The sequence below is a fragment of the Nicotiana tomentosiformis genome, chromosome 10 (genome assembly GCF_000390325.3).
Source record: "Nicotiana tomentosiformis chromosome 10, ASM39032v3, whole genome shotgun sequence".
Lineage (NCBI taxonomy): Eukaryota > Viridiplantae > Streptophyta > Magnoliopsida > Solanales > Solanaceae > Nicotiana > Nicotiana tomentosiformis.
Window position 1 is genome coordinate 9,820,583 of NC_090821.1, and position 12,193 is coordinate 9,832,775.

Sequence of the window (12,193 nt, forward strand, 5' to 3'; positions counted from 1 at the left end):
AGACATCAACCATAACCACAATTTCAATTATCTCACATCATAGTTCTCTCATATTCTTTCGATTCATTGGCACTAGTAATCACGATTACAAATCATTCTTGGAACTTGGCCGTATTTCATAATTTCAGTCCCTTTTTCACATTCAAATATCATTATCATAATCATTATCAATAACAATAAGGCTTCCCATTCAAGACAGTAAGTTCACATAACACAACAATTTGGGAATCTTATGCACATAGAGGCTTTTCATACAATTTGGCATAACAACCTTTATTTCGATCTTGACATGAAGTCATAACATTTCTAACACATATTCCACATTTTGAACATATCCTCAAATGGCAAGATGACATGATAAAAACATTTAGAATAAATATTGAACATATATCCTTCGACACAACCACATTACAAATAGCCAATTCAATAATGATCAAGGTCTTACTTCAATTACATGAACACCGTGGAATTCGATTCTAAAAAGAAGGGGATTTAGCCATACATACCTCAATCCTTCTCTTAATTATACTACAACTATATACTATACTAAGCAACTTCAATCTACAATGACAACATCCAATGGAACCAATATTAGTAACAAATTTCATAGTTTAGGCCATTTATGCATTTTATCAAACATCTAGTAGGCATGAATCTCTACATCTCTTACTCGTAAAATTAGTTCATCCAATTACTACCATTTACCAATAATTTATCCCACCATCTTTCTTGAACAATCCATAACTCCAAACATCACATACATGACCATCCATCTACCCTTAACTAACAAAATTCCATCAAGTAATCACCTTTCAATCTCTACAATGGTTATGTATTTAAATTGGGAACGTATGGCTTTCAATCACCATACCATAAGTTTCAATACTTAATTCATATTCATATTCTCATAATATATCCATACATGTAAGTTTAAGGGTGTAGGATTACCTTTTGGAAGAAATCTTGCAAAACTCTCCTTTGAGTTCTTGAAGAAATTTCTTGAAGATCTATGTATTTTATGGAGGATTGAGTTAGTTTTAGAGTGGAATTGATGGAATGAAACACCAAATTAGTAGGGATTACTCACCTTGAAGATGGGGGGAGTTGGAGGTCTTGAGAGAGTGGAGGAAAACCCCAAAGTTCGGTCAAGAAAAATGGGGTAAAATGAACCCCGAATGAGTATATAGCATTTCAGGCATCACAGGCAGCGTGGGGCGCTACCTGTGGCCCAATTTCTAGAACCTCAAAAATTCCAGCGCCAGGGCTAGCGCCCCACGCTACTCTGGGCGCTGGCGATGGGAAATCTTTTATATTTCGCCTTGAAATGGGCATAACTCTCTCATACGATGTCTGAATTCGATGATTCTTTTTGCTATGGCTCCGTAATTTCAATACGGATATAATGCTTCAATCAAAACTGAATTTGGAGCTCATTTGCTAAATTTAATACCACATATATGCTAAGAAACGACGTCATTGAAATACTTTTGATGTCAAAATAATGCGGTTCCACCCCATAGATCTCCTTTGATACTTGAATATGTTATTCCCGAATACCGTTGTCGCACTTTAAAATATTAAATCATTAGAAAATTTTAACGGGGCCTTACATTCTCTCCCGCTTAAGATCATTCGTCCTCGAATGAGGGTTAGAATTTTCCATTGACACCCAATGTGACTTAAATTCTCATCCACACTTCAATAGTTCCCAATATTTACTAACTCCAAAATTTTTGCCAGAGTCTCCCCTGTGACTAAGCCTATCCACCTGTCAGAGAATCTCAGAAACCAATCCTACAACATATACATAATATGATGACGCAATATAACATGAAAACAACACCAATCGTGGCTTCATAAGCAAAATATATTACTAGAAAAGGAACACCCTTAGCATAAGCTGTACAAATGATATGTAATTCACAGGGAACAATTTCATAGAATGATTACATAGCTATTCAGGGTACTTCTTCTTGATTTTTTCCTCAGCCTCCAATGTGGCTTCTTCAACCTGCTGGTTTCGCCATAACACTTTCACGGAAGCAATTTCTTTATTTCTAAACTTTTGGACTTGCCGATCAATAATAGAAACTGGAATCTCTTCATAAGTAAATTTCTCAATAACCTCAATAGTCTCTACCGGAACAATGAGTGTCGGGTCTCCAACAACTTTCTTTAACATAGACACATGAAATACCGGGTGCACTAACGACATCTCAGGTGGTAGCTCAAGCTTGTATGCCACCCCACCAATCCTCTGAATGATTTTGTATGGTCTGACATACCTCGGACTCAGTTTTCCTTTCTTACCAAATTGCATTACACCTTTCATGGGAGAAACCTTCAAGAATTCCCAATCATCTTCTTTGAACTCTAAATCCCTACAACGAACATCTAAATAGGACTTCTAACGACTCTGAGCAGTCTTCAACCGCTCCCTAATGATTTTAACTTTTTTCATAGCATGATGCGCGAGGTCTGGCCCTATCAACTCCGCTTCCCCCATTTTGAACCACCCAATGGTAGACCTACATCTCCTTCCATATAATGCCTCAAATGGTGCCATCTGAACGCTAGCATGATAACTATTATTGTAGGCAAATTCTATGAGTGGTAAATGATCATCACAGCTACCTTTGAAGTCTAGAATGCAAGCACGCAACATATCCTCAAGCGTCTGAATAGTCCGCTCTGCATGCCCGTCAGTCTGTAGGTGAAAGGTTGTACTAAGATTCACCTGAGTACCCAAACCTTGTTGAAATTTCTTCCAAAAATTAGCAGTGAATTGTGCTCCATGATCAGAAATGATGGAAACCGATGTACCATGCAGCCTGACTATTTCTTTGATATACAACTGAGCATATTGTTACGTTGAATCGGTAGCCTTAACCGGCAAGAAGTGTGTTGATTTCGTGAGTCGATCCACAATCACCCAAATTGAGTCAAACTTACGAGGAGTACGAGGTAATCCTATCACGAAGTCCATATTAATCATTTCCCACTTCCACAATGGAATTTCTATGTTTTGTGCCAAATCATCGGGCCTTTGGTGTTCGGCCTTCACTTGCTGTCAATTTGGACATCTTGCCACAAAGTCCGCTACATTACTCTTCATATCATTCCACCAGTAGACTTCCTTAAGATCATGATACATTTTTGTAGAACCCGGGTGCACGGAATACCTAGAGGTGTGAACCTCTGTCATGATTCTTTCCCAGAGACCATCTACATTTGGAACACATAGACGCCCTTGGTACCTTAGTGTACCATCACACATGCCAAGAGAAAAGGCCATGGTCTTATTTTTATGAATTCCCTCTTTGAATTGCGCCAACAATGGATCATTGTATTGCTTCTCCTTAACTTCCACCACAAGTGATGATTCAGTCCTATTTTGTACAATCACCCCTCCTTCACTAGAGTCTGCAAGACGAACTCCCAAACTAGCCAATCGGTGAACTTCATTGGCCAATGGCCTTTGATATGCCTCCAAGTGAGCCAAACTACCCATAGATTTTTGGCTAAGAGCATCCGCCACAACATTGGCCTTTCCCGGGTGATACAGGATATCGATGTCGTAGTCCTTGAGTAACTCAAGCCATCTTCTCTGCCTCAGATTCAATTCCTTCTGCTTGGAAATATATTGAAGGCTCTTATGGTCAGTGAATATATCTACATGGACCCCATATAAATAATGAAGCCAAATTTTCAATGCAAATACCACCGCCGCAAGTTCTAAGTCATGTGTTGGATAGTTCTTTTCATGATTCTTGAGTTGACTAGAAGCATAAGCTATCACCTTTCCCTATTGTATTAATACACATCCAACCCCAATTCTTGAAGTATCACAATATAACACAAATCCATCTGCACCCTCTGGCAAGGTCAACACCGATGTCGTAGTCAATCTTGCTTTCAATTCCTGAAAACTCCTTTCACATGCATCTGACCACTGGAACTTAATTGCCTTCTGCGTCAATTTAGTCAAAGCAGAGGCAAGGGTAGAAAACCCCTCTACAAACTTTCTGTAATATCCAGCTAAGCCTAAGAAACTGCGAATCTCTGTTGGAGTTGTAAGCCTCGGCCAATTCTTTACAGCTGCAATTTTCTGAGGGTCAACCGTAATCCCTTCACTAGAGATGACATGACCCAAGAATGTGATAGATTCAAGCCAAAATTCACACTTTGAAAACTTTGCATATAACTGGTGCTGATGTAGGGTTTGCAGAACTACCCTAAGATGATCAGCATGGTCCTCTCGACTTCGTGAGTATATAAGAATATCGTCAATGAACACTATCAAAAAGGAATCGAGGAACGGCTTGAAAACTCGGTTCATAAGATCCATGAAGGTTGCCGGTGCATTTGTTAGCCCAAAAGACATCACTAGAAACTCAAAATGCCCATACCGGGTCCTAAACACTGTTTTCGGAATATCCTGCTTCCTGGTCTTCAATTGATGATACTCGGATCTTAAATCAATTTTGGAGAAGTATCTGGCACCTTACAATTGATCAAACAAGTCATCTATCCTTGGTAGTGATATTTATTTTTAATTGTGACCTTGTTGAGCTGTCGATAGTCAATACACATTCTCAGTGACCTATTTTTCTTCCTTACAAAAAGGACCAGTGCGCCCCAAGGTGACACACTTGTCCGGATAAAGCCTTTTTCTAACAAATCTCTCAATTGTTCTTTTAGCTCCTTCAACTTTGCTGGTGCCATTCTGTAGGGTGGAATAGATATATGATGTGTGTCTGGCATCACATCAATCCCAAAATCAATCTCCCTGTCTGGTGGGATCCCAGGGAGTTCATCCGGGAAGACTCCTGGAAATTCATTCACAACAGGCACGGACTCAAGTGTAAGTGCCTCAGCGTTGGTGTCCGTAACCCGGACCAAATGGTAAATACACCCCTTGTTGATCATTTTTTGTGGCCTTAAGGTAAGAAATAAACCTACCCTTCGGCACTACATCATCACCCTTCCACTCAATAACTGGCTCATTTGGAAATTCGAACCTAACAGTTCTAGTTCGGCAATCAAGCTTGGAAAAACTTGAATAAAGCCAATCCATCCCCATTATCAAATCAAAATCGACCATTATCAATTCAATAAGATCGGCCACGGTGTCCCGACCACGCAATGTGACAACACAATCCCTATAAACCCGTGCGGCCAAAATAGACTCACCAACCGGAGTAGATACAGAGAACGGCTCATGAAGCTGTTCTGGTTCTATTCTAAATTCTATAGCAACATAAGATGTGACATATGACAAAGTGGAATCGGGATCATAAGTGCATATACATCATGAGATTGGATAGTCAATATACATGTGACAACATCTGGAGAAGACTCTAAATTCTGGTGACCTCTCATAGCATAGAAACGGTCGGATCCTCCCGAACTCTATGCTCCACCCCTAGCTACCCCACGCCCTACTGGTACTGGGGTGCCTCGAGCTGGAGGGGGTGCTGAAGATGTAGCAGATGCAGAACTGGATGGATGTGTTGTGCCCCTGCCCGCACCCTGGCGGGATGCACGATATTCCCTCTGAATATGACCCCTCAATCCACACCCGTAACATACTGGCAGGTCAATGTAGCAGATTCTCAAATGCATCCTCCCACACTTGGGGTATGGGGCCCTCCGCTGCTGCTGGAATCACCCTCCTGATCGGCCCTGCTGGTCGGGTCCCCTGCTGCCTTGATTGGGCCTGAAACGACTCGCCTGCTGCTGACTAGCCCCTGCTGGCGGTGCACTGGCTAATGACTGAGCAAAAGACTGGGATGGCCCTGTTGACCCTCCCCTAAAAGTTGATCTTCCCCTACCAAATGACTCCCCAAAGTTGCCTACGGACCGAGCCTTACTAGTACCCTCTCTCTCCCTTCTGTTCTTTAACTTATGGTCCTCTGTAGCTTGAGAAAATGCTACCAGTTTCACATAGTTCATATCTGAATTCAAGGCAGTTGTAGCGGCCTCATTGATAACCAAGGGAGTAAGGCCCTGCACAAACCGGCGCACTCTAGCCTCCATAGTAGGCAACATTAGAATGGCATATTTTGACAGGTGCGCGAACTCCATGTGATACTCCCACACACTCCTACTCCCTTTCTTAAGATTCTCAAACTCTGCGGCATGAGCTGCCCTAGTCTCGGCCGGCAAGAAATAGTCTATGAAAGCGTCAGCAAACTCGCTCCACCTTGCTGGAGGGCTCCCCTCCTCTCGAGAGTCCTCCCACAGCTCAAACCAAGAATAGGCCACCCCTTTTAGGCAGTAGGCGGCCAACTCCACTCCCTCCGTCTCAGTTGCGCGCATAACCCGGAGAGTCTTATGCATCTCATCAATGAAGTCCTGTGGGTCCTCCTCGGGATTAGCACCCGTGAACACCGGAGGATCCAACTGAAGAAACTTGTTCACCCTGGAACCACTAGAATCCCCTTGTTGGCTAGAAGAAGTAGGTGCAACATTTGATCTTTGGGCTTGAGAAGCCACTATCTGTGTCAGCATCTCGATAGCTCCCCTAAGATCAACATCAGAAACACCAGAATTGGAAGTTGGGACTAGAGGTGGAACTGGTATATCAGTTGGAGGGACCGTTGCACCCTCAGTAGGTGTGGGACAGGTGCGGTCTGATCAGTCGTAGTAGAGTCAGGTAGTGTAGTAACTGGAGGAATGTTCTCACTCCTCGGGTTCTCATCTATCACTCCTGGGGTGACATTGGCTCTTTGGCCAGTTCTTGCCTTCTTCTTAGGTGTCATGTACTGAAAAATTAGAGCAACGTAGGAGTTAAAGGAGGAACAATCTTACAACCAGCTTTGTCACACGATCAAGAACATGAAAGAAGGGTATTATTCCTAAATGCCCATGTAGCATCCTAATTATAGATGTGGTCGACAACACACCGATAATAAGGACTCTACTAGACACCGCTCTGAGACATCCTATGACACTTTAACACATTAGGCTCTGATACCAAGTTTGTTATGCCCTAAACTCGAGGAGCGCGACCGGCGCTCAGCCGAGTAATCCCGACCGAGCAAGCCTATTAGATTCTTTATCCCCAATTCACCCATAATTAAGAAAAGACATGATTTCATAAATTATACAGCAAGAAGTTCATACATACGATGCTAAATCATTTGATTAGCCATTGCGCCATTAAGTCTCAAAATACATATTTCTTATAGTTCGAATGGAACAAGTGATCAAACACAACATAACTGATTCAACATTCCCAACACTCATATACAACCCACATAGTGTCTACGGAGCCTCTAAAGATACAAAAGAGAGTAAAGATGGTGCCGACAATAAGGCCCCGACTATACCTCAAAAGAGACCATAATATAAACAAAATGTACAATACATGACCCCGGAATGAAATGGGGCTCACTGATTCTGCTGAGAAGATGATGATGTAACACTAACTGCGATCAACAATGTCTGCTATGTAACCACCTGCATCCATTTAAAATTGCAGCGCCCCCGGCAAAAAGGACGTTAGTACCATCGAATAGTACTAGTATGTAAAACTAAAATACCATCTCAATAGAATGGACAATAATACAAGGGGGGGAAACAGTCATGAGTTCAATAAGAGCTTTAAAACAATACTAAAACATCAAGTAAGGATCACATAAGTTCTCAAGTTAATTTCCATCTTATTAGGTTGGGTAATCTTTAGTGCCATATGCCACAATCCACAATACCACCGTGTTCTTACACGGAGTCCGATCTCGACCCGATCGGCTAGGTCATCTCATTTGAGACATCACCCATATCCACAATTTCAATTATTATTTCCAGCATAGTTACCAACATGTGTGTGGCATGGCGTCCGATCACGGCCCGATCGGCTAGGCCATCTCACTTGAGACATCAACCATAACCACAATTTCAATCATCTCACATCATAGTTCTTTCATATTCTTTCGATTCATTGGCACTAGTAATCATGATTACAAATCATTCTTGGCACTTAGCCGTATTTCATAATTTCAGTCCCCTTTTCCACATTCAAATATCATTATCATAATCATTATCAACAACAATAAGGCTTCCCATTCAAGACAGTAAGTTCACATAACACAACAATTTGGGAATCTTATGCACATAGAGGCTTTTCATACAATTTGGCATAACAACCTTTATTTTGGATCTTGACATGAAGTCATAACATTTCTAACACATATTCCACATTTTGAACATATCCTCAAATGGCAAGATGACATGATAAAAACATTTAGAATAAATATTGAACATATATCCTTCGACACAACCACATTAGAAATAGCCAATTCAATAATGATCAAGGTCTTACTTCAATTACATGAACACCGTGGAATTCGATTCTAAAAAGAAGGGGATTTAGCCATACATACCTCAATCCTTCTCTTAATTATACTACAACTATATACTATACTAAGCAACTTCAATCTACAATGACAACATCCAATGGAACCAATATTAGTAACAAATTTTATAGTTTAGGCCATTTATGCACTTTATCAAACACCTAGTAGGCATGAATCTCTATATCTCTTACCCACAAAATTAGTTCATCCAATTACTATCATTTACCAATAATTTATCCCACCATCCTTCTTGAACAATCCATAACTCCAAACATCACATACATGACCATCCATCCCCCTGAACTAACAAAATTCCATCAAGTAATCACCTTTCAATCTCTACAATGGTTATGTATTTAAAGTGGGAACTTATGGGTTTCAATCATCATACCATAAGTTTCAATACGTAATTCATACTCATATTCTCATAATATATCCATACATGTAAGTCTAAGGGTGTAGGATTACCTTTTGGAAGAAATCTTGCAAAACCCTCCTTTGAGTTCTTGAAGAAATTTCTTTAAGATCTATGTATTTTATGGAGGATTGAGTTAGTTTTAGGGTGGAATTGATGGAATAAAATACCAAATTAGTAGGTATTACTCACCGTGAAGATGGGGGGAGTTGGAGGTCTTGAGAGAGTGGAGGAAAACCCCAAAGTTTGGTCAAGAAAAATGGGGTAAAATGAACCCCGAATGAGTATATAGCATTCCGGGCGTCGCAAGCAGCGTGGGGCACTACCTGTGGCCTAATTTCCAGAACTCAAAAATCCCAGCGCTAGGACTAGCGCCCCACACTACCCTGGGCGCTGGCGATGGGAAATCTTTTCTATTTTGCCCGAAAATGGACATAACTCTCTCATACGATGTCCGAATTCGACGATTCTTTTTGCTATGGCTCCGTAATTTCAATACGGATCTAATGCTTTAATCAAAACTGAATTTGCTATGGCTACGTATATACGCGAAGAAATGACGTCGTTGAAACACTTTGATGTCAAAATAATGCGGTTCCACCCAATAGGTCTCCTTTGATACTCGAATACGTTATTCCCGAATACCGCTGTCGAACTTTAAAATATTAAATCATTAGGAATTTTTAACGGGGCCTTACAGTTCTTAGGAGGGAGAAGGGAGGTGAGGGATATTAGGGTTGCGGATGGGGGAGAATCTGATTAGGGTTGGGTTTGGGTTAGTTTAAAGGGGAGGGTTTAATATGGGCCGTTGATCTCAGAGATCAACGGTCACGATTAAAGGGTAGTTGGGTCGGGTTATTTGAAATGGGTCGCGACCGGGTTAGGGGTTGGGTTACTTTGGTTTGGGCTGGGGGTTGTTTGGGCTAGTGTATTAGGCTTTGGGCCTTTGTTTGGTCCGAAAATAAGGTCAAGAGTGGGCTAGTTTTTAAATACCCAATATTTGAGCAAAACAAAATAATTTATAAAAGTAATTAATAAATAACAAAAATATTACTTGTGCACTAAAATGATTAAAAACAATAACTTACATTATAAAAATATAAAAAGTTATTTTTTGCACAAAATAATATAATTATACATGAATATGGGCTATTATTGCAAAACAATATGTGATTAGCCTAAAAATGCAAATGTAATTATATAAAATACAGTAAAATATTTAAAACCATACATGTTGGTGTAAATGATAAGTTTGGATGATTAAAGCATCATAAAAATAATTTGAAGGATACTTATTGAATATTTATACAATAAAATGCAGAAAGAAATTGATTTAAAGCCTTTAAAAATTATGGAAAATTATGGGGAAAAAAAGATTGTATAGGTTTATAAACTAAATGATAATGCAAATATACTATTTTGAAAGTATATATATATATATATATATATATATATATATATATATATATATATATATATATTAAAAATATGAGAAAAAAATTGGGTATCAAGAGCATGACATGGAGACATCCAATCCATACCCAAGATTACATCGAAATCAACCATACTAAGTAATAAGAGATCAACTACCCCAATAGTTACTACACATGACCTATATATACGGTCCACAACAATAGTATCACCCACCAGCGTAGATACGTGAACAGGTGAAACTAAGAACTCACGGGGCATATAAATATGATAATACATACGAATATGTAGAACCAGGGTCAAATAATATAGAAGCTTCACTGTGGCATACTGAAATAATACATGTGACCACTGCATCTGAAGCAATGGCATCTGGCCTGGCAGGAATAGCATAGAATCGGGCCTGACCGCCACCTGATCGGCCTCCCTCTCTTGGGCGACCCCTAGATGACTAAGCCCCACCCCGAGCTGGCTGGGCGAGTAATAAAGTAACTGGTGCTGAAGTCGTAATCTGATTCCTCTGCTGAGCTGGACCTCCCGAAAGGCAGGGGCAATATCTCTTAATGTGACCCAAATCTCCACACTCAAAACAACCTCTCTCTGAAAACAGCGGCAAGTACTGAGGTGGACCTCGAGAACCGGAATAACTACCAGAAGAACCTGGTACAGATGAACCCTAAACTGATGGTGCACGAGATGAACTCTGAGCTGGAAGTGCACTAAGATAAGACTGACTCGGTCAAGCACTGTATGAACCATGGATAGCTGATGCTCCACGATGAGCTGGACGAGCTGGAATTACGCGGACCACGAGTACTCTTGGCCTATCTCTCCTCACGCTCCTGAATACGGACCATCTCTAGCCGCCGAGCACCTGCTACATTCCCCAAAGTCATAACAAAATGAAACTGCTGGTTGATGCCATTAATGAACCTCCTTATCTTCTCCCTCTCAGTGGGAACCAACCAAACTGCATGACGAGCCAATTCTGAAAACCGCATCTCATACTGGGTCACGGACAAGTCTTCCTGACATAGATGCTCCAACTGCCTGCGCAGCTCCTCCCTGCGGGTCTGTGACACAAACTTCTCCAATAATAATACTGAGAACTCATGCCATGAAAGTGGTGTTGCACCAACTGGTCTGCTTCTCTCATAAGTCTCCCACCATCTGAAGGATGCCCCGATTAGCTGAAAAGTAGTAAATGAGACCCCATTGGTCTCCAGAATACCCGTTGTACAAAGAATCCGCTGGCATATGTCTAAGAAATCTTGAGCATCCTCTGACTTAGTTCCACTGAATGATGGAGGACGGAGTCTCTCAAACCACTTTAGTCTCTTCTGCTCCTCGCCATTCATAATAGGACCCACCTGGGCTTGAGCAGCTACAACCGGTTGGACTGGTAGTGCCCCCGGTATCTGAATTCCCTGCACTACCTGTTCTGGAGTACAGGCGACAGGGGTATGAGTACCTCCCCTGGCCTGAGAAGTGGCTGGTGTGGCCTGAGCCGAAACCACCTGAAAACAGTCAATATCGGGGCTAAGGCCTCCTAAAGGCCTAGAATCACAATAGGCATAGCTGGTTCCTGAGCTGGTCCCGCCGGCTCAACTATATCTGGAACCTGCTCCTGAACTGGAGCAACTGGTGGTTCTACAAGTGCAGCTCTAACTGCTATACGAGCTACACCTCAACCTCTACCACGATGCCGACCTCTCATGGCCCTAACTAGTGGCATTGGTGGCTGACCGTCCGATCAGGTAGTACGTATCCTCATCATCTATGAGAGAATAGAATAACATAAATTTAGTGTCCGGGATCAACAAATTTGTATGACATAATACATAGTCTGGCTAATAAAACATTGTCTGAAAATATATAACAATACAAATAACTGAAAGAAAAGAGAGTCAAGGTTTGCAGATGCCAAGCAGCTACCTCGATAATCTCCAACAAATAAAACTCTGAAATCTAGCAGCCGCCGTATTCG

The 12,193-nt window shown here is 41.2% G+C and overlaps 1 protein-coding gene across 1 annotated transcript; it reads right to left on the reverse strand.

Annotated features, from left to right (window-relative positions):
• Positions 1 to 11,030: 11,030 nt before the first annotated feature.
• LOC138899737 (uncharacterized) lies at positions 11,031 to 11,564 on the reverse strand. Its single transcript, XM_070186428.1, has one exon. The coding sequence runs from the start codon at positions 11,562 to 11,564 to the stop codon at positions 11,031 to 11,033; it is 534 nt and encodes a 177-aa protein (XP_070042529.1).
• Between the last annotated feature and the right edge of the window lie 629 nt (positions 11,565 to 12,193).

What these genes read in the sequence shown, in the direction of transcription:
- LOC138899737 (XM_070186428.1), bottom strand. Translation starts at nt 11,564, where the DNA reads ATGAATGGCGAGGAGCAGAAGAGACTAAAGTGGTTTGAGAGACTCCGT.